At 54.7% G+C, this 22,773-nt stretch overlaps 1 protein-coding gene across 1 annotated transcript; it reads left to right on the top strand.

Moving 5' to 3' along the window:
- Window positions 1-1,931: 1,931 nt before the first annotated feature.
- On the top strand, window positions 1,932-21,732 carry LOC127026642 (uncharacterized). Its single transcript, XM_050911992.1, has 4 exons — window positions 1,932-1,980; window positions 2,852-3,196; window positions 20,511-20,625; window positions 21,600-21,732. The coding sequence occupies exons 1-4, from the start codon at window positions 1,932-1,934 to the stop codon at window positions 21,730-21,732; spliced, it is 642 nt and encodes a 213-aa protein (XP_050767949.1).
- Window positions 21,733-22,773: the final 1,041 nt, after the last annotated feature.

Genomic DNA, 22,773 nt, shown 5'->3' with positions numbered 1-22,773 from the left:
GACCCAATTTTCTCTGGGGACAGGAGCCTTTCAGTGTCTTGAGGAACTCACACACCTGAGGAACTTCAGCAGAGGTCACTGTAAGGGCGTGTGGAAGGTGAGAGCTGCTGGTTCACTAAGGCTGTCAGATCAAGTCCCTTTTCCTTTCAAAGGGAAGTACAAGTAAAAGGGAAAGTGACAAACAAAGCACACAATGACACCAATCTCTGGGTAAGTGATAAGGGAGACAAAGAGTGAGACCAGAGCTCTGCAGCTGCTAATTGATGGGCCATTAGGAAACTGCAGGTGTAGCTTTGAAGTGGGTCAGCCTGAGCTTTGTAAGTGAGAAGAATTGAGAAGAGGAACATGAGGATTATGGATGTTTGAGGGGGTTCCTACGGGACTAGGGAACACTTATTAAGGAATGCTTAGGGGAAGGGTCAAAGGTGGGTGGGGAATAGAGGATTGGGGAGGAGCAAGGGGAGGCAATAGAGAGGAGGAAGGGCAAAAGGAGGTACCTGCACCTAAGCAGGGGCTGGTCAGTGCACTTGTTGGAATGAGCCCTGTGCTTGACCACTACAGTCCCCCCTGCCTTCTTATTAAATCCTTTCTTAACCATCCTTCTGTGTAACTTCCCACGTGTGAGTGCCAGTAACTGGAGAGACTGGTGTGAAAGAGAGATCTGGGTGCCAGTAACTGGGCAACCAACCAATGGCAATAGGTGCCATTGGTAGGCCTGGGTGCCAGCAATGGGATGGACTGCGGGGTGTGTGGCAAGGTCTAAGTGCCAGCAACTGGAGAAGAGGCCTCTAGTCACAGAGGTCTCTGTGCCAGCAGCTGGAGGGACTGGGATGTCAACAAGGTCTGGGTGCCAGCAACTGGAGAAGGAGAAACATGTCACAGGGTGATATTACCAAGCCATGGCAATGTTTGAGGGGTCCAAGAGTGTGGGGGGTGATTGTGAGATTAGCTAGTGGTTTGCTAGTGAAACTCAGGCTGGCCTAGCCAGAGAGAAGGAGGAGACCCAGGTGCTGGGTAAGAGGGCCCAGGCTCCAGGCAGGGCTGTTAGATGGGCTGAGGGCCTGTGATGATATTTGAGAGATGCCTGAATGTGGGTGTGCTTGTGACTCCAGAAGGTGACGGGGTGTGTGTTTTCACTAGGGAACTGCATGTCACAGGCATCCTGGAGACAGTCAGGCAAAGGGCCACTCTGGATGGTGAAGAGACTGGAGCAACTCTCATGTGAAGAAAGGTTGAGAGAGCTGGGACTGCTCAGCACAGAGGAGAGAAGTCTCAGGGGAGAGCTCATTAATGGGTACAAATATTTAGAGGGAGGGTGTGAAGAAGGTAGAGCCAGGCTCTTCTCCATGGTGTCCACTGACAAGACAAGAAGCAACAGGCACAAAGTGAATCGCAGAAGATTCTATTTGATCATCAGGAATCCCTTTTTCACTGTGAGGGTGGGGAAGCACTGGCACAGGATGCCCAGAGAGGTTGTGGAGTCTCCATCCTTGGAGGCATTCAGAAGCTGTCTGGACATTGTCCAGGACATGTTGTGAGCAGAGACAGAAGCATCAAGCAAGGAGAGACTCCCAGGGTTGTGGTCCTGGGGTCAGCAAGGATGGTTGCATGTTGGGGACTATGGCTCGATTTCTCCTCTTAGCAGAAATGCAGAGATCCTCCTCTTCCTGTACATGTGTACAGAGTGCACAGGGCCCCCCGTCGTGCAGATGTTCAGAACGCCGTTGGCTGAGGGAGCCACAGATGTTGCTGCTGGAGGAGGGAGAAACCCAGGAGGAGCACTTCAGGCACAGGAAGAACAGATCATTTCTCTTCCCCGCTTCTTCCTTTGCTCCCCCAACAGAGTCGTTTCCGGCAGCTCTGTTATCTCGGGGCTGGGAGGTGGTTTTCTGACTCTCTCTCACTCAACAAACAGGCGGGTCGGACTCAGCATGCACCTTGGATATCTTGTCCTCACCGTCTTCCTGGGGCAACTGCTGGGTGAGTCCTGCCTTTTCATCAATGCACACTTATTCTCCTCAGAAAACTCTCACCAGCCTTATCAGGTCCATGCATGGAAATTCTCTTGAACTAGAGGAAAACGCTGGGAAATGTCAGCTCACATTTGTGGTTTTGTACCGGTTCTCTCAAGATGCTCTTACTGTTGGAAAGGAGAAGAGAAGACAGAGGAACAGATGCCTCAGAGCCTTTCTCCATCTTTTCCCTCCCCTTCAATCCATCTCTCTCTGCCTCTCTCTTCTCATCCACCTGTGGGCAGCATAGGAGATCTCAGCTGTCTCTGCAGCCTCAAATTTCTCCACTTCCAACACAAAGTAACAGATCCTGTCAAAGCTGCCACAGGGACATTCACTGTGCTGCCTGGCTGGGCCTCCTTGCATGGCTGCCATGGCCTCCAGTTTCCTCCTGGTTGTCAACTCAGCCAGGCCTCCCTCTTTCCAATGTTCAGCTCAGCATTGTATGAGCTCAAGGACCTAGGAGCCCTCGGAGTTGACAGGGATGGGGAAGCTGGATGAATCTTTTTGCCGTAGCTCCCTAGGCCCCTCAACCTGTGGGAGGGGTGCTGGTCCCAGCACACAAAGGTCAGGCATGACAGCCTGTTCCCTGGTCCTCTGGGCAGTCGCAGACCAGGGAGGAGGAGCAGGGACACAGCACAGCTCTCCTCAGGGTCCACGCTGTGCTGAGTGCTCTGAGCTCCTGCCCAAAACTGCTCTCCCCCTGGCTGTCCTCAGGCCTCAGGATTTTCCTGCAGGACAAGAGGCAGAGAGATTTCTCTGCCTGGGTTTTGCACCCACTCCTGGTTTGCTTCCCGGAGCCTTACCCTGCAGAGCTGCTGACCTTCCCTTTCTTGCAGGCACCATGGGGCAGATCACCATCACCCAGCAAGAAGGACAAGTCACAGTGAAGCAGGGAGACACCTTCCAAACAACCTGCACATACCAGACCTCCAACTTTAGAGGCTTGCTCTGGTACCAGCAGAGGAAAGGCCAAGCTCCCCAGCTGCTCTCATATCAGGCAGCAGCTGGCTGCAAGCTGAGCGGCCGTCTCACCACGTCACTGAACACCACAGGGAAATACAGCCTCCTGCAGCTGGAGGAAGTCGAGGTCTCTGACAGTGCCTTGTACCTCTGTGCTGTGCAAGACACCCTGGTGCAGGGAGCTTCCTTGGCTGTGCAAGAACCCAGGGGAGGGAGGGCATGTGACTGTGCAAGGCTGAGCTTGGGGGAAGGGGCCCTCAGCTCTCTCCTGGCAGCGCTGCTTGCCCTGTGCACCCACAGCTCTGCAGGCCAAGATCCTGTGATGTAATGTTTTCTGTCCATCCCAGACATAAATTTATGCAGACACAGTCTTAAATGTTCCCATACCACACTTCATGAAGGCGCAGTCTTCTTATTGCCAATGCATGGAAAGCTCTGCTGTCTCGTAAAGTGCAAGCAGCACGCACATGAGCCATTGCATTTACCTATTAACAAGCTGTTCATCTTGACCACTACTAATAACTGCAGGCACATCCATCCTCCCTGACAGCAACTGGGTTTCTCTTGTCTCGAGACAGACACACCTTAAAACTGGCTCCATTGTGTTATTTCCCTCTTGAACTTCAGCCATGGCAGTTGATGCAAAGAGACGCTGTACCTTTTCCTTCTCCTATCTGCATGACTAACCATAAACCAAGACAAACACAGACAAAGAAAAGCTCGACCCAGGCAGCTCCCAGCATGGGGCATCCATGGGCCCTCATTCCCCTGTGCTCTCTGGGGAGACAGCTCCAGCCTCAGCCTCCTATCAGCAGGTGTCTCATCCACCCCACTGGTAGAAACAAAGAAGGCATGACAATCTCCCTGGTGATCTTTGTGATCTCCTTCAGGGAGACCTGGGGGTCTGGAATCAGCCCCCCCACCTCCTATGCAAGAAGCAATGCCGCAGCAGAGGATTCTGTGTCTGCTACCAGCCCAGTTTCCTGCAGGCTGCAAATGCTGAGGTCTGCACACAGAAATGAGCTTGAACTAATGAAGTTGCTCCCAGGTTTCTTTGCTGGTAAATGCATTCTCTTCAAAAGCCAATCCCCCCCTCCCCCCGCCCGCTAAACAGCAGCTGAGAGGAAAAGGAGATTTTGTGTCAGCGTATCAGTGTTTCACTTCACATGTCTGTGTTGAACTAGTTGCCTCCCCTCTCAGTAGCTTTTCCTCCCTCCCCTCTTGGGCTTTGCTTGTGAGGAGTTTGAAGATGTGCGGGGTCAGAGAGGGGGTCAAGTCTCTGCTGCCAAACCAACCCTTAAGCAAGGCCTTGGGCAGAGGCGTTTCAGTGGGCTCAGCTCTTTCCTGCAGTAGTTCAGTAGGTCCCCTTCCACAGGGGGAAGACACTCTCCAACCCCGCTGCGGGTAAAAGCAGTAATTTGGAAAGCTTCTGGCCACCCTTGGGACACTTAGGCAGCAGCCGCAGCCTCTCTTCCGGCTGTGCCTCTCTCCTGCTTCCCTTTCCCCTCAGCACAGGAAATTGTGCTAGCCTTCAAGGCCATCTTCTGCTGAGAGGCCTCCCAGCACAACTCCAGGCACACTAGGAGGAAGATCCGTCCCCAAGAGCTGCGCGGCTCATGGGGCTGCCAGCCTCCCACTGGCCTACTGCTGTGGTGCTCACTTGAGGACACCACTCATCAGGCTCCCCAACCACAGGACATGCTCCAGAGAGCATTTCTAGGGAGAGACAAAGCAAGGCAGGCCACTGGCTCTGGAGCCGCCTTCCTCAGCTTCTAGGAACAGCCCTGCAGGCCTCAGCCCCATACTCCCAGGTTCCCATCCATGACGACATGTCACACCCTTCTCTCTCCCTCCCTCCCTTCCTTCCTCCCTACCTCTTCCCTCCCTGGCCCCCACACACCCACCAGTCCATTTCTCCCCACACCCCCTTCACCTCTGCAAAGGTCTCAGGCAGTGGCTTTGGGCTGCAGAGAGGCACCCGGAGGGAGGCTCTCATCCTGTTCTTTCCCATCCCCAGGAAGTCAAGGGATGCTCTACCCAGCCCCTGAGCTCTGGGACTGGGATGCCTGCCACCTCCAGATGCCATGGCTGCTCAGCTGTGCCAGGCTAGGGATGTAGCTGAGCACACTTACTCTTGCTGGGGACTCTCCAGGAGGGCTTCCACTTTCTCCTCCTCTCCTGACAGAGGGGGTTTAGCCTTTTCCCACCTCTCCTTCTTTTGCTCCTGTCTCCTGAGCTGGGCTGGAGGAAGGGGAGGGTCCAATTCCCAAGTGTCAGCACTCCGGATTCCTAGCAAACACAACTGCAAGCACAGGGGCTGTTTCCCAGTGAACATCCCGCCGGGATGGTACAGCAGTCCTGGGGCAAACCTGGACAGTCACCGCAGCTTGCCCCTGTAGCATGTCTGAGCCAGCCCAGAGTTTCATGGCAGATCTCAGTTGGACTCCTCATTTTGATCTCACCCGTTGACATCACAAGTGAATAGAAGGAATCGCACAGCTCTTGCACAAACACAGATATGTATGTGCTTGTCCGTACACACATATGCCTATACACATACGCACACATGCACACTGACAACACACACACTTACTTGCTCACCTGCAAAAACATGCGCGTACACAAACACATGCACATACACACACAGAAATGCACTTGTTCACACACACACTGGCAGACACTCTCACATGTGCAGTTGCAAATGCACACACAAATGCAGACAGACAGGCACAAATATGCCTTCAGGCACAGACACATGCATATGCACATGAGGAAGCACAGCCCCTGCCCACACTCAGAACCAGGACTCCACCGGCCAGCTCTCTGCCTCTGTGCCCCTGACAACTTTCTGCAACTCCTTGAAAGCCCAGTGCTAAGTCGGGAAATCAAGTGCCAGCCATCCGTGGTGGATTTAATGACAGCAGAGGGCTTTTGTGGGCTGGACAGAAGTGGTTCAACCGGCTGTGTTCTCATTAGAGGAAAGAGAGAAGGCGTATTGGGGTCCAAGCTGCAGGGTCTTTTGGGGACATTCACCCTCTTCACATGCAAAGTCTGTGCATGAGGCACAAAGTCAAAGCTAGAGACAAGCCCTACTGCTGGAGCTCCAGGGGTTCCCCACCTAACAACTCAAAGTAATCCCAAAGTCTGACAAGATCCAGCCCACCCCTGCTGATCGCCATAGGGCGGTTGTGGAGGTCTGGGCCCAGTTCCAGCTTCAATGCAGGGAGAGGTGCTGCCCTGACATGCTCACAGGGCAGCAAAGGGTTGTGTGTCTGGGGTGAGCCAGATGGCCTGCAGCTGCAAATGCTGAGGCTGGGACACCAGAAAGGAAGCTGGCCTGATGAAGTTGCCTTACGGTAAATACCCTCTCTTCAAAAGCCAAACTGATATTAATTAGCAAGTGGCATCAGGAGGAGATTTCAAACTGCCTGGGCCAAGCCCTGACATCTGTCAGTTAGTCTAGCTCCTTAGAGCTCTTGGAGCTGCACTGCTGAGAAGCCTGTCTGTGCATCTGCTTTTAGCACTGGAGCAGTCTCCAGAGCCACAGGAGTGGTGGCAGGCGGCTGTGCCCAGCACTGCACGGGCACCAGGAGGACAAGCCTTGTGCCCTGAGAGCCTCCCAGAAAGGCTGGCATTGTCCAAGGCTCCTCACCTGGCCTCGAAGGCTCCTATTCAGGTCCCCCCAACTGTGACCTGCCTCCCTTGGAAGGAGTCCAGCTCCTAGCTATGCTCTGCAAGCGCAGCATCAGGAAGCAAGGTGCCAGCCAGGCGGGTTTGTTAGAAATCTTCTCAGAAAGCAGCTGCAGCATTGCTTAGGCTAGAGTCAGCTGCTGCTGTTGTTAGCCACTGGGCAGCCATAATAGATGTGTACCGCGTGTGTAAAAAGCAGGCCTGTGTCAGGACTTTGCATCGTTGGCTGGTGAGCTTGGCAGGTGCTGCTCTGATGGACCATTACTCCTTGTCCTGTCACTACAGGCCCTGGTAAAAAGTCTTTCTCTACCTTTCTTGCAAGCCTCCTTTATATATTGAAAGACCACAATGAGGTCTCCCTGGAGCTTTCTCTTCCTCTGGCTGAACAACCCCAACTCTCTCAGCCTTTCTTCATAGGAGAGGTGTTCCAGCCTTCGGATCATTTTTGTAGCCATCCCCTGGAGGGCCCATTTTAGCCGGTCCATGTCTGTCTTTATTGGGAACCCTAGAACTGGGTGCAGTACTCCAGGCGGGGTCTCATGAGAGCAGAGTAGAGGGGGAGAATCACCTCCCTTGACCTGCTGGCCACACTTCTTTGGCTGTAGCTCAGGCTGTAGCTCAGGCTTTCTGGGCAGCAAGCGCACATCCCCAGGTCCCTCTCTGCAGGGCTGCTCTCAATCCCCAGTCTGTATTGATACTGGGGATTGCCTCAAGCCAGGTGCAGGACCTTGCACTTGGTCTTGTTGAACTTTGTGAGGTTCCTATGGGCCCACTCCTCAAGCCTGTCAAAGGCCCTCTCGATGGCATCCCTTCCCTCAAGAGTACCAACTGCACCTCTCAGCTTGGTGTCATCTGCAAACTTGCTGAGGGTGCACTCAACCCCACTGTCTATGTTATTAATGAAGATATCAGATAATATTGGTCCCAGTACAGACAGGACAAGGGCTAATGGTTTTAAACTGAAAGAGGGTAGATTTAGGTTGGACATAAGGAAGAAATTTTTTACGATCAGGGTGCTAAGACACTGGAATGGGTTGCCCAGAGAAGTTGTGGATGCCCCATCATTGGAGGTGTTCAGGGTCAGGTTAGGTGGGGCTGTGGGCAACCTGATCTAGTGAGAGATGTCCCTGCCCGTGGCAGGGGGGTTGGACTAGAAGGTCTTTCAAGGTCCCTTCCAACCCAAACCATTCTAGGGTTCTATGACAGGCCCGGGCAGGCCCGACAGGGGGCGCTGCTGCTCTGCTCGCCGGGGCCACCTTGCCCCACCCAGCCCCTCCCAGGCCCCGGGACCCGGGGCGGTTCCCCTGCCGCCAGGCATTGTCATCAGCATCAGCACTGGCACTGGCATCAAGCATCGGCATCGGGATTGGGCTTCTTCCCTGCTTCTCCATCGCTTCCCCCCAGGGGATCTCTGCTGGTACTCGGAAGCCATCCCACAGAGTGAGGAGTTTGAGCTCAACACAGACAGGAGACAATGATGTAGAGGTGACTGAAACCTTCAGGCTTTCTCCATGGGTTCCAGACCTATGCTGGTAGGCTGTTGTAGAGGATTTTCCTCTGCACCAAATACAGAGCCTTTTGGTGTGCAGGTGAAGTCCCGTAGCTGGGAGGAAAGCTTGGACACACCCTGTAAAGACACATTTTCCAAGGTCACTTCTCAGAGGCAGTCAGAAAGAGAATTGCTGGGTTGCCTAAGGGGTTGAATGTCTGAGGTTTGCTGAAGCTGAAAGCCATCCACTGACCAGAGAGTTCTCTGTCCAGCTGTTCCCCAGGGAAGCCTGTATGGGTCTAGTAGCTCACACAACTCTTCAAAGTCCATGTTTCTGGGCCTCAGAAGCAGAGAGGGAAACCTGGTTTCTACAATGGCAGAGGCTCCTGTCTTGAAGTGGCAAAGGATCCCTTCTCCAGGCATTGCTTGGACGGGCTTCAAACAGGCCAGATTCCATGTTTGCCTCAGTGCCGGTGTCTTGGAGACCAGGGCAGCACAGGCAGCCAAGGATTCTCCATATGGGTCCTTGAAGGGATGGATGGAGCCTGTCTGTAAAGCAGAGGGCAAAATCATGCTGCGGGTTGTGGTTAGGCTGGGTCTGTGCCTCCCCAGCCTGAGTGCCAGTGAGGAAAGCTGTTGAGACATATATGGGTGTGACTTTTTCAGCCAAGTCCAGGCCCAGGGACTTGGGACACAGGACTAGATCCTCAGCAGAAATATCCTACCTGCTTCTCTTGCTCCTAGGCTTCCCTCAGAATCAACCAATGGTTGCTGTTGGAGAGAATGGCTCTTGGCAGGAGACATGATTGCTCCTGTGATTTATTCCCTGGCCAAATTAGCCCAAGGAGGGAAAAATCCCTCTCTTGCCTTGCATCTAGCAATTGGCTGAACCTTGAGCCTGCAATATCACACTGTTCAGATACATGGATCAGCCTCTGGTAGCTTATACCTTGGTAGTGAGGTGGAGAATGAGCCCAGTGAGAGAGCTGCTGAAGTGATAGATAGATGGATAGGGAGCCAGGCAAAGTTGAAATACCTTCCTGGCTTTACAGATCCTGTGCAGAAGGAGTTTGTGCTGCTGTTCCCACCAGAAGCGACCATGCAGGTAGGACACAACAAAACAGAACTTTTCTCCAAAGGCCTGAGTGGAGAGCAGCCAGTCCCGCTGGGGACAGCCACCTTTCAGCTTTTTGCTGTAGCTTGGACCGTGTTGGAGGCAGAGGTTATAGGTCAGAGAGCTGGGAAGGCAGGGGATGCCTGGTGGCCAATGGCTGAAGGTGAGTCAGCCGTGTGCCCTTGTGGCAAAGCAGACCAGCTGCACTCTGAGCTGTCTCAGCAAAAGTGCAGCCAGCACACCCAGGGCAGTGAGCCTTCTCCTCTATTTGGCACTCGTGAGACCATGCCTGGGGTCCTGTGTTCAGTTTGGGGCTCCTTGGTGTGTAGGAAAGGTATGGATATGTGGGAGTAAGTCCAGCAGAAGCCCCCAAGGCACTCAGGGGGCTTGAGGACATGACACGCTGAGAGCCTGAGGGAATGGGGCCTTAGGAGAAGAAGGCTCAAGGGAGGCCTTATGGGTGTCTACAACTACATGCTCCGAGGATGTGAAAAAGATGGAGCCAGGCTCTTCTCAAAGTGCACAGTGGTAGGACAAGAGGCAACAGACACAATTTGGGAAATTTTATTCAAATGTTAGAAAGCCTTTTTATTTTTCACTTGTTTTTGACCCTGAAAATCCTCAAGTACTGGAATGCACTGTCCACAGATGTTGTGCAGGCTCTGGCCTTGGCAATTTTCAAGACTTGATGGGCACAGCCCTGACCAGCCTGATCTGATGAGACCTGCTCTGAGCAGGGACTTGGAATGGGTGATCTGCAGAGGTCTTGTCCAACCTAAATTATGCTATGGAAAGAGTAAAAATAGTTTGGCAGGTTGCTTTGTTAAAGGCTAGAAGTAAGGAGAGGACAAATGCAGATGCAACTGGTTTTGAGGAAACTGAGAATGGAAGGGTTATGGTCAAATGGAAGGACTGTTTGTTTTTTTCCCTCAACGAGCTTTTCAGAAGCTGATAGATGAGATGGGATGGGCAGGGTGGTAGGAAACTTCATTTCTTGGTTCCTGAGATAACTTTTTTTAGCTAGAAGGAGAAAGTCCACAGTGCCTGGGGCTCTGAAGAGAATGGCAGAAGGTGGCAGAGTCACTGCTGGAGGAGAGAAGAGCACAGCACAGGCATTTCAGGTGTGCTAAGAAGAAGCATTTTCTCCTCCCCTTTTCATTCTTTGTTCCCCTTGCAGAGTCATTTCCAGCAGCTGTGCTCTCTTGGGGCTCTTGGTGGGGACGTGTGGGTTTTTTGGGTCTCTCTCACACAGGCAGGAGGATTGGTCTCAGCATGCACTTCAGGTATCTTATGCTCGCCTCCTTCCTGAGGCAACCATTGGGTAAGCATTGGCTTTGACTGACGGTATGATTCCTCTTATTCCCAGGAGGCCCTCAGCCCCTCAACAGTTCTCTGCAGGGAGCTGCTCTTGAATTATGGGCAAAGGTTGGGAAACATCAGATCACATAGGTGGTTTTGCACCTTCTTGCTCAAGATGCTGTTACTGCTGGCAAACAAAAGAAGAGAGTGAGAAGAAACAGCTTCTCTCCTGATCATCTTAGACCCCTTGCCTTCCTTTTCTCTTGCAACTCTCCACCTCTCTGTGCCTCTCTCTGCTGATCTGTCTGGGCCCAGTGTTTCACAGACAAATCATTGCAGAAGCTCTTTTCTGTCTCGGCAGTATGCATTTTCTGACTTTGCAACCCAAACGCACAGGACTTTTGAAAGCTGATGCAGGGACGTGAAAGCTCTCTCATCCCACTCACATTCTTAGGGTGTCCCAGTCTCTCTCCTGGCTGGCACATGTCATGCAGTATGCCCTGGCTATTCATTCCTCCTGCATGTCCGTAATGCCAGGTCTTCCTTTTCCCTCCCTTGAGCTCGGAGCCTTCTGAGAGGACAAGGAATGGGGAGCAGGATGAAACATCTTTGCAGGAGTTCCCATGGTCCCTCACCCTGCTGGAGGTGTCCTGCAGCCAGCACAGGAGGGCCAGGCACTACAGGCTGTTCCCTGGAGACTCCAGGCAGCACAAGAGTGGGGGCCAAAGACCTGGGTGAAAGCACAGCTCTCCTCTGGGGGTATCCCTGTGGGAGGTAATTGGCATTATTGTGCTGTGGGATCCACGCTGAGCTGAGATCTCAGACCTCCTGCCCAAAGACACTCACCGCCTTGCTCTTCCGTCCATGAGGCTCTTGCTGCAGCGCAAGGGACAGGCAGCGTTCTCCACCAACACTTTGCATCCCCTCTTATTTTGCATCTCGGAGCCTTTCCCTGCACAGTCGCTGACCCTTGCTTTCTTCCAGGTACCATGGGGCAGACCACCGTCACCCAGCAAGAAGGAAAATTCACAGTAGAGGAGAAAGACACCTTCCAGACCACCTGCACCTACCAAAGCTCCAGGCTTGATGCCCTGCTTTGGTACCAGCAGAGGAAAGGCCAAGCTCCCCAGCTGCTCTCATAACAGGCAGCAGCTGGCCACAAGCCGAGCGGCCGTCTCACCACGTCACAGAACACCACAGGGAAATACAGCCTCCTGCAGCTGGAGGAAGTCGAGGTCTCTGACAGTGCCTTGTACCTCTGTGCTGTGCAAGACACCGTGGTGTAGGGAGCTTCCTTGGCTGTGCAAGAAGCCAGGGGAGGGAGGGCATGTGACTGTGCAAGGCTGAGCTTGGGGGAAGGGACCCTGAGCTCTCTCCTGGCAGTGCTGCTTGCCCTGTGCACCCACAGCTCTGCAGGCCACAATCCTGTGATGTAATGTTTTCTGTCCATCCCAGACATAAATTTATGCAGACACAGTCTTAAATATTCCCATACCACACTAAATGAAGGCGCAGTCTTCTTATTGCCGATGCAATAAGTCACACAGGCTGCCACAGCCAAGGCACTGCTGTCAGCTGCACCCACATACAGGACCCACATAAAACACAAGCACAGACAGTCATATCCCCTCCCCCTCTGGGGCTGGCAGGGACAGGAGGTTACTAGTGAAGGCACCCACACAACGCTCTCTGGGTTCACAAGCACATGCACTTTTGCAGATCCACCCAGTACTGGCACTGCTGCTCTGTCCACCCGGCATGCCTGCCCACATCCCAGGCCCCTGACCTGCCCCATGGGTCTCCTACTTCCCTCAAGTACTTCATAATCGTACACTACTGTGCAGTACACAGCTATCTGTCACATTGTCACTATTTCTACTACTATGAAAATTTCCATTGTGAACATCTTTCATAACCTTTCTCAATTCTCTCATTTGTTGTAGACACCCTGACGTGATCTCCCTTTCTGAGCAGAGGCGCAGATTCTTTAATTTTAAACACACCCCTATATCTGGTTTTCCAATCCCTTGCAGAGTTCAGAGTGTTCACATCCTCCAACCTGGCTCTGATAGCTCTGTGGAAGCTCTGATGGTAGCCCTTCATAATCCTGAGCTCTCACAAAGACCCTGGGCCAGGGGCCAAGACAGAGTTGGGACCCACAGTTGCATTGGGTCTAGGTGGGCTTGGTCCTGATGCTCGTCGCCCGTGTCTAAACACCTGACCCCGCACTGCCTCCCACAGAACCTGGCCTGGGGAGAGGTTCCCCCAGTCCTTACCCAGCAGGGAGGAATCACTCTGTCCTGTGGTGCTGGTGGTGTGTGGGGTCTGTGTAAGGGTAAACCCCCACACTACAGGGCCCCAGGGTCTGCAGATGTGGGAAGACCCCGGCCTGTGTGTGAGGAGCAGCAGCGCTGCATGGAGCACAAGGGCCACTTCAGCCCCAGGTCTCTGGGAATGCTGAAGGAGCTTGGTGCCTGGGGGAAGGCACCCCAACGTGTGCCCTATGGTTGGGCTGGTGCGTGCCCTGTGCCATTCAGGGACAGCTCACAGATCCTGCTGAGTACAGAATGAAATCCCACTGTCAGTGGCATGTCTCTGTGGAGCTGGGGTATCTTGTCAGACAGCACCTTTGCGGACCAGAGCTAGGTTGTGGCACTTGTGGGGCTGTAGGGTTCCTGGGCGTCAGGAAAGCTGTGCTTGAGGAAGACAAGGCAGCACAGAGCAGTGTTGCATGTTTGGGCACCAGTCACTGTGCTGGGCCTGCCTTCACCCAAGGAGGTGTTGGGTTCACAGGGACAGTGGTCTCCAGTGTGTGGCCTGCTGTAGCTGATACCAGTACTAACTTGTGAACACCTCAGCCCTACACATGTAGGCAACAGGTGGGCCATGCCCAATGCTGTGCTGAAGGGTGATAGGGCTGCACAGGGAAGCTGTCCCTGCTGCCCATGCCCAGGCATGCTGGCCATGCTGACCCCTAAATCAGCTGATGAAGGGCAGGAGCAGGTGGAGTAGGGACTGTGGGCCATCCCCAAGGCTATTTATCCAATCTCAATTTCTGCCATCCTTTGGGAACACACTAGGGTTGTCTCCCTCACCTTCAGGAAGCGGTGCCTGAAAGAGGACTCTTTGCAGTGTGTCCCAACTTCCAATGCCTCTAGGAGTGATGAAGGGTCCCCCTGTGTCCCCACCTAATTCCCCTCCAAAGCAATGGCTTTCTCCCTCGGCAGTCAGTATACAGATGAAAGACAACCTAAGGGACACAGGCAGGGTTGCAGCAATTTTTAATGAGTCTAAAGAGGGAAATGGGATCACTCCAAGTGGAGGCCCCCAGTGTGGGGAGGAGCAGGTGCAGCCAAGAATGTGTTTCCCTTTTCCTGTGGCAGAGTTCCCACAGGGCATCTGTTGACCTGCCCGGCAAAGGGAGACAGGCTAGCAGGTCCCTCCAGCCGGGTTTCTGGGGTCCTCACAGCAGGCTTTGACAGGAGCACAAGACAACAAAGACAAGAGAGAAAAAGGGTGAGTGGAAGACAGGAAAGGAAGACATGGGCCATGTTTTCAGAGAGCCCAGGTTGGTCCCTTCCAGACTTGCCCTTGCAGGGCAAGCCAGAGATGACCAGCTAGTCTGAAAACAATGCCCTGAGGTTTGATCCTTTGTCCAGCAGCATGTTCTGAGTTCCTGGGGGTCCTTATGGGAGGCCGTTGCCAGCATCTTTAGCAGGGGGGGCATCTGCTGCCACAGTAGCGGCTGGAAATGCAGGAGAGGTCACAGCACCCAGAGGTGATGGGCACTCCATCACAGCTGAGGATGCTGCCAGCAGCAGCGGAGGTGGAGGAGCCCACAACGGTGTTCTGTGGGAAGGAGCTGAGGATGGGGCCGGGCAGGGTCACCACCACGGGGGAGGGCTGGATGACGACAGTGGAGTTCTGGCACTGCCTGACACAGGGCTCATTGCAGCTGTTGGCCAGCGGGGTCGGGCCGCAGGGCTGGCAGGGCTGGCACTGGCTGTAGCAGGACATGTCTTGGATGCCTGAGGTGCAGCTGGGAGAGAGGGCAGGGAGGAAGAAAAACATGGGGATGCGTGAGGAGCAGCCTGTCACCACACCATGAAGAAGGCAAAGAATATGCAGGGACAGGAGATGGAGGCTGTGCAGAGATGTATGAAGGGTTCTTGGCCTCGTCCTGCCAGGGCCCAAAAGGAGCCACCAGCTCCTATGCAGCTACTGCCTAGTCCCTGAGTGCAGAAGCCACCTCAGTACAGTCCCAGCTTCCCTCCATGCCTAACCTTCTCCCCACTTCCCTCTCCCATGACAAACAGCCCCATGATCTGGCATAGAACAAAGCCAGCATCAGCTGAGAAGTCCATTGAAGTGAGACCTCCTTTTTGAGATAGCAGAGAAGGAGAAGGGGCTTGAGACTCACCTGACTGCCAAGGAGAATGAAGCAAGAGAAGTGGATGAGAGAGCGAGGAGCTGGGCTGGCTTTTATCATGGACGTTTACTGCCGCAGGCTGCCAGAGGCATCCCTTGTAGAGGTGATTATTTTCTGACAAGCTCATCTTGAATGCAAAACATCCCAGCTAATGCTATGGCTGTGTTTTGGCCTCCTCAGTCGCTGTCTTTTCATTTCCTGCTTTATGCCAGGCACATTCCCCAGTGAAGGCGTCTTTTGTGTGACAGGATGAGATGGCCAAGCATTTCCGGTGCAAAAGACGTCAGCGTGGGCAGAGGTCTCATCTCACATGCTGGAAGAGTCCACTAAAGGACACTCAAGATAGATGAAACAGCTGGCTTAGACAACACACAAACACACCCACACGCACCTCCCTCCCAGACCTCTAGTCATCTAGAGTTGATTGAGAAGACTCAAGACACCCAAAGAGAGGCTATCTACACTGTCCAGGGCCACCGCACAGGTCTTGGACTTGACAGAGTCATCTTCTGCAAGTCCTGTTTCCAAGGGTTCAGTGTGGCTGAGGGAAGACTCATCTGCGCTCGGTGAGAGCAGGAGATGCAGCTGATGAGAGTAACGTGCCCAGCTTGAGCCCATTCACCCCCACAAAAGCCCTCTCCTTGCTATCTGTCTGTCCCTAAGTACCGTGGACATGGATATGGGCTTTAGGCATGGGATGGAGGTGCTTGTAGGCTCTCGTAGGACAGCCTGTGGCTTCACTTCTGATGGCATGATGAAGCAAGCCATGCACACGTGACCAGGTAGGCAGGCCCTGCTGTGAGCTTATGCTAGTTGGGGAGTTCAGAGGCCACCATTGGTCAACTGCAGGATCAGTGTCTCCAGAAAGATGATTTGTCCCATTTACTGTGCCTGTCTGCTTTGGGATGGGATAAGTCCCGTGTGTGAGCTGATGTCTCTTCACTGACTGTGGGAAGAGTCTGTAGAGTCTGTGAGAGCGGGTCCAGAGGAGGGCCACGAAAACGATGAGAGGGATGGAACACCTGTCCTATGAAGAAAGGCTGAGAGAGGTGGTCTCGTTCAGTCTGGAAAGGAGAAGGTTCTGGGGAGACCTTCTTGCGGCCTTTCAGTACTTAAAGGGGGCTTAGAAGAAAGAGAGAGAAGGACATTTTACCAGGGCCGGTAGTGACAGGACAAGGAGTAATGGCTTTAAACTGAAAGAGGGTAGAGTTAGATTGGACATAAGGAAGAAATTTTTTCCAACGAGGGTGGTGAGACAGTGGAACAGGTTGCCCAGAGATGTTGTTGATGCCCCATCATTGGAAGTGTTCAAGGTCAGGTTAGGTGGGGCTTTGAGCAAGCTGATCTAGTGAGAGATGTCCCTGCCCGTGGCAGGGGGATTGGACTATATCATATTTCAAGGGCCCTTCCAACCCAAACCATTCTATGATTCTATGATTCTATGAATTATGCTGGGAACAAAGATGGCTCTGTGAGGTCCTTCCCTCCAGGGCAGTGAGTTTGGGCTGAAAGAGCCTCTCCACGAGGATGTCTTTGGAATCTGAGTTGGTCCCCCAGGGCTGGAAGGACATATCCCCTGATGGCAAGTGACGTTACCCTGGGTCACTCTGGTGGGGCTGTTTGAAGTGTCATTCTTGGGAAGAAGCTCCTGCCGTTCTCAGCTGGAAGCCCAAGGGTTGCCATGTATGAGGACATGCCACGTCCAGTCCATCTCTTTCCTTCCCTCCTCAGCTCACCCCGATGGTCCCTTGTGGTTTTCTCCCCAGGTGTGTGCATTGTGCTGCTAGGTTTTGACCCCATCCCACCTAACACTGCCCTCAGGAAAAAATTCTGCCTTGTTTTACCTTCTTCCCTCTCTGTGCAGTCTGTGAGTACACAAACAATGCCATGGGCATGTCTAGGGCCTTGTCCTTCCCTACAATGCTCTAGCCCTGCTGTGGTTGTCCTCACGTGTCCTCAGCAGAGTCCATGGTTGGTTGTGTTCCTGCGTGTGTTCTTCCCTTGTGTGCTTTTGTGAGCAGCTGGGTTTGTGTGAATGCATGTGGGAGCACAGTTTTGTGTATACTTCCATGCTGGTGTGCATGAGCCTGTGTGCGTGTGTCCTTGTGTGTCCCTCATCACGAGGCAATGTGCTGCTCATGGCAGGGGCACTCTCCACTGCTCTCTCCACGAGGACCACAGAGCAGCAGGTTCCCAGGGTCAGAAGGAGCTGAGTGCAGCTGAGTGGTGATGGCACCAGCCTGCTAGAGATCTGTCCAGGGAAGAGGCACTGAAATGCAGCCCCTGCCTCCTGAGCCCTCCTTTTCCTGCCCCTCCAAAGCTCACACTCTGCTGCTGCCGATTTCAGGCCCCAACAAGGATGGTTTCACTCCAATTCTGATCCATAGTTTAATTGAGTGTTGTCGTGGTTTAACCCTAGCCGGCAACTAAGCACCACGCAGCAGCTCGCTCACTTCCCCCACCAAGCGGGATGGGGGAGAGAACCAAAAAAACCCCTCGTGTGTTGAGATAAAGACACTTCAGTAGGACAGAGAGGAAGGAAAATAATGGTAATACTAATAATAATAATAAATGACAATAATAATACTACAAGAATTAGAATATGCAAAAGAAGTGATGCACAATGCAATTGCTCACCACTCGCCAACCAATGCCCAGTTAGTTCCCAAGCAGCGATCCACCCCTCCTGGCCAAATTCCCAGGGTTTATACACTGGCCATGACATCATATGGTATGAAATATCCCTTTGGCCAGTTGGGGTCAGCTGTCCTGGCTCTGTCCCCTCCCAACTTCTTGTGCCCCTCCAGCCTTCTTGCTGGCTGGGCAGGAGAAGCTGAAAAATCCTTGACCTCGTAGAAACACTACTTAGCAACAACTAAAACATCAGTGTGTTATCCACATTATTTTCCTACTAAATCCAGAACACAGCACTACACCAGCTACTAGGAAGAAAATTAACTCTATCCCAGCCAACACCAGGACAAGTGTAAACAGTACTGGGAGTGCCTCAGCATGGCTGGCTGTCCCCGCCCCCTACCTCTCCAGGCCAGGACACAGCTGCTCTCCCCAGTGCTAGACAGTTCAAAAGGATGGGCTTTGCTTATGGGCAAGGAGAAAGGCTGAGGAATCCTGCCGACCATGTGCTGGCCATCCCTGAGTGGATCTGCTTCCAATGCAGTGTAGGTGGTGTCTGGGGTGGGACACAGCCCCCTCTCGTGTCCAAGCCAATGCCAAATGTACTTGTGCAGCTCATTGGCCTGGCGCTGTGACACGCAGGGGCTGAGACCTTGGACCATGCAGGTACTGAATGAAAGGAACATGGAGCCTGACATTGCTGTGCTCTTTGTGGAAGGGACAGACCCTGGGGCTTTCAGAGGGAAAGCCAAAGAAATGACTGCCTTGGACTTCAGCCCACAAGGACCTTCATGCCCTGCATTGGAATCTCAGTCTGAGTGCCCAGCAACTGCCCCTGGGAGGCAAGGGACACTGGATTCAAGACAACATCCCCCAAAGCCTGCTGCTGTCCCACAGGGGTGTCCAGAAGGGACCCTCTTTCCAACAAGGTCTGTGCAGAGTGTGTAAAGTTCCTGAGCCCATCTCCCCTCCTGAATGTCTGCCCACCTGGGCTCACGTCCAACTTGGAGACAGGTCAGCCAAGGCTTCCCCCTTCCCTGTAGTGATCTTTGGTGACATCATTACCAGGGAGCTCTTCTGGAGAGCTCGGCCGGGGCTGATTCCCCTCTCTGTGGAGCTGCTTCTGAGCTGAGACTCCAGTGTAGTTGAGGGCAAACCTCATTGGTTTCTCCTGAGGTAAGAGGCACTGTGGAGAAGGGAAGGGCAGGGTTCCTCGTGTACCTAGAGTTTAGCAAGACCTTTGTCAGCCTCTCTCATACTTCCTTTATGACTAAATTGGAGACAAATGGGTTCATTAAGAGGATGATAAGGTGGGTGGAAAATTGGCTGGACTACCAGGCTCAAAGTGTTGTGACCAGTGGTGCAAAGCCCAGCTAGAAGACACTCACTAGTGGGGTCTCTCAGGGATCAGCAGGAGCACCAATAGTCTTTAATGTTTTCAGGAACGCCGCAAGCAGTGGGAAGGTCGGCACTTCCTGCAAGTCTGGGGATGACACCCAAACACCGGGAACAGGCGGTACACTGATCTCTGTTTGCCAGATTGTTCCCAGCAGGTCCAGGAACTACCTGTTGAAAGGAAACAGAGAAGATGCACTAGACTGTGGAAGTCCTCTGCGACAGGAGTACAGGCAATGAACAGCTGCTGGAACATGGGCGGTTCTAGTTAAGCAACAAGCTAGAAGAAATAGTGAGACCTGGAATGGATTTCCCTGGGAGTTTCTGCAATCTCCATCCTGGAGCAGCCTGATCTAATGGGAACTGCTCCAAGCGAATGTTGACCTCTGGGGGTCCCTTCTCACCTACTTTCTGACACTGATTTCCCACCACCCCTGCCCTCCCTGACCCCTGCACGCCCATGGGCACCCTTGTCCTCACATTCCCCTTAACCACGACACAACTTTTAGGCATCGTGCTGGGACTGCAGAGAGGCCGCTGAAGGGAGGCTCTCAGCCTCCTCTCTGCCATCCGCAGGGAATCCGTGGCTGCTCTTCCCAGCCCCCGAGCTTGCAGACAGCTCTGGGCAGCTGGTCCATCTCCTGGGTGAGGGCCCTACTGCTGTCCCCGGCTGCCCCTGGCGCTGTACATGCTTCTTCTTGCTGGGGTGGCCTTGCTGGAGGACGGGGAAGTCCAATTCCCAGGAGACAAACTTGTGCCCGTGCAGAGCCCCTGATCACTCTCAGCCAGGGCGAGAGCCCAAGCGGCGGCGGCGCAGGGCTCAGCCCCGGGGCAGAGCTGGCGGCGGCAGAGAGGAGAGAGGAGGGGAGGGGGAGGGAGGAGAGGAAAGGAGAGGATGGGGAGGGGGAGGCAATGGGCGGCGAGGCGATGGGTGGCGAGGCAAGGTGAGGGAAGGCGGCGTAGCCGGAGCAGAGAGCCGGGGCTGGTGGGGGCAGCGAGGCGCGGGCGGTGGAGTGGCGGGATGCGGCGGTGCCGGGGCGCAGGGCTGGCGGGGCTGGCTGCGGTGCTCCTGGGTGCATGGGGCTGGCAGCGGTGGATGGGGGCCGGGGCTGTGCCCGGGGTGTTCCCCAGGGAGCCCAGCACCACCTCTTCCCTCTCCTTCTTCAGTGTGTCTTTCTCCCTCCCTGCCTCTCCGCCATCCCTCGTCCCCCTTTCCAAACCCTCCGAGTCCTCTCTTCTTGTTCCCCCTGTTTCTCCACCACCTCTCTTGGTACGAGCCTGCTTCCATGCACGCCTGCTTTTCCATGCACCCTCTCCTTGCCCTGTGCGTTCAGCAGTTCTTATTGCCCTGAGTGTAGCCTCCCGTCCTTCACTGTAACAACCATTCTCCCTCCTCTTCCTCTCTCCATCCATCCATCCATTCAGGCGCCTGACTTTTGGGCAATCTTTGGTGATCTTTGCCCTTTCCTCCTTCTTTCTCGGTAGTGGCAGTGGGCAGAGCCCAGGTGCAGCAGGAGCCGTCGGCAGAGACCACCAAGGGCACCGGCATCAGCATCAGCTGCTCACACCCCAACATACAGACCAGACACTTCATCCACTGGTACCGTCAGCTCCCAGGCCAAAGCCCTGCATTCCTCGTGAGCGGCATTAAAGGGTCCAAAGAGCTGCGGGACCCTGCGGGGTGGCTGTCGGTGGCGGCAGACCGCCGGTCCAGCACCCTGTGGCTCGCCCGGCCCCGGCGCGGGGACGCGGCGGTGTATTACTGCGCCCTGGGAGACACGGGGAGAGGAGCCGGGGCTGTGGCCGGGCAGGAACCGCAGCGGGCGGGGCTGGGCATGTGTGTCGGGGGCCAGGGGACAGCCCGGGCGGGTCCGCCAGGGGGCGCTGCTGCTCCACCTGCCCGGGCCGCCTCGCCCTGCCCGGCCACTCCCGGCCCCGCCCTGCGCTGGGACCCGGGGCGGTTCCCCCATCGACCGGCACCGCCACTGGCTTCAGCATCAACCCTGGCACCGGCACCGGACCGGCCGAGGCCCCGCAGCCCCGTGCCCCGCAGCCCCAGGCAATGCCCCCGACGTGGCTCCGCAGCCACCCACCGGGCACAAACCTTCTCCCGCCCCTCGCTCACCCCGGCACTCCCACCGGGACGCACACAGCAATCCCCCGCGACAGTGGTGGAGGAATCGCGACTGGAGCCATGGCAGTGTCCGGCCGTGCCCGCGAAGGAGCGAGTGCAGCCGCCGGCCCCGCTGGCTCCCGGCGAGGAGCAGCGCCTTTCTGCTCTGCACAGGCAGGCAGGCAGCAGAGATCCTCCTGCCCACGGGCAGCCGGGCAGCCCTCGGTCCTGCCGCCCGAACCGGGCGCTGCTGCTGCTCAACAAGCAGGGGCTGGGGATCTCTTTCAGCCCATTAACATTTCCAGGCACTGTTGGAACAGAACGACCCAACTGATACAGTGCCAATACAAGCCGTTGCTTTGAAACCACAAGCAGAAGTGGTTTCTTGATGATAACTTTGTAAAGTTGGCTCAGGTACACAATTGCAAACTGAATCCTACAGCTCCACTGTCTGCTTCCAGCATACACCTGCTGGTGTTGGAAAGTCATCCTGTAGAGCTGGCAGTTGTACCTCGGCACCAGCACGAGAAGGAGATGGTGATTGTTACAGACACCTTCAAGTGTGTCCCACAGTGGCTAGGGTTCAGGACATAGAGCTTGTTGCACAGGATTCCCCTTAACCTCAGATGGAGAGCCTTTGGTGTTGAAGTGAAGTCCAAGAGATAGGAGAGAAGCTTGAGCTGGACACCTGTTGAAAGACACATCTGAGGCTCCAGTTCAGACCTCAGGAGTGAGCCACAAAGAGATCTGCTACGTTGCCCTAGGGGGCTGAAGGTCTGAGGCGAGTGAGAGCTGGAGGGAGGGCTTCCTCCTTCCTCTGGCATGGCAACCTTCCTCTGGGCGTGGGGTCCTGGGCCCAGGCAGTTCCCAGTGAGGCCTGTGTGTCTGTAGGAGCTGACACGGCTGTGAAAGTCCATGTTCACAGGCTTCAGAGGCAGAGAGGCAAGGTTTGGCCCTCTTCCCTGCCTCAGCTGGGGACTGTTGTGGCAGCTATAGGTGTATTACAAAGGAACTCCTGGCAGGTTTGCAGTCATTGGAGAGCAGAGGGCAGCCCACCATCCTTCTGCCGTGGCCTCGACTGAACAACAGGACCCTGAAGGCCTTGTGGGAGCGGGGTTGTGAATGGGGGCTGCTATGCTAATAACCTGCTTGTTGCAGTCCCCGCCAACTGCGTGAGCAAAGGGCCCCAGGTGAGGGGTGGCAGAGGAGCCCTGCTCCAGGCAGCAGGCATCAGAAGACATTAAAATCAAGTAGCCTTTTTGCTTGCCTGGGTATTGGGGTTCTGGGGCCCAGGGTGGGATGAGCAGCTGGAGGCTGTGGGTAATGTGGGTGGGTGAAGGGACACGGAGGGACTGCCTGTACAACAGAGAGCTGTGTTGCCATGTCCTCCCCCTGCCAGAGTGCGGGAGTGTGTCTGTCTCTGTGCGGCTGGTTTGTGCAGCAGACGCTCTTTACAGAGATGTTTCTCTTCAGGTTCCTCCTCCATGGCCAGAGGTGAAGGGAGAGAGTGTGCGACACCTGGGTCCCGGCACTTCAGTGTGTGCCTGGTCCTCTCTCCATCCAGATGGTCCCAGGGACAGGGCGGAAATGGGTGGGTGCAGGGGCGCCTTCTCCACCTCCTGCAGAGCTGGGTGC

The sequence above is a fragment of the Gymnogyps californianus genome, chromosome 28 (assembly GCF_018139145.2).
Source record: "Gymnogyps californianus isolate 813 chromosome 28, ASM1813914v2, whole genome shotgun sequence".
In the NCBI taxonomy this organism is placed as follows: domain Eukaryota; kingdom Metazoa; phylum Chordata; class Aves; order Accipitriformes; family Cathartidae; genus Gymnogyps; species Gymnogyps californianus.
The sequence above is the reverse complement of the archived record's forward strand: the minus strand, read 5'-3'. Positions and strand labels throughout refer to the sequence as shown.

What these genes read in the sequence shown, in the direction of transcription:
- LOC127026642 (XM_050911992.1), top strand. Translation starts at nt 1,932, where the DNA reads ATGCACCTTGGATATCTTGTCCTCACCGTCTTCCTGGGGCAACTGCTG. An exon ending in ACCCAGGGGAGGGAGGGCAT is followed by an intron (nt 3,197 to 20,510) that starts GTGACTGTGCAA and finishes CTTTCTCGGTAG; the next exon opens with TGGCAGTGGGCAGAGCCCAG. An exon ending in ACCAGACACTTCATCCACTG is followed by an intron (nt 20,626 to 21,599) that starts GTACCGTCAGCT and finishes GTCTGCTTCCAG; the next exon opens with CATACACCTGCTGGTGTTGG.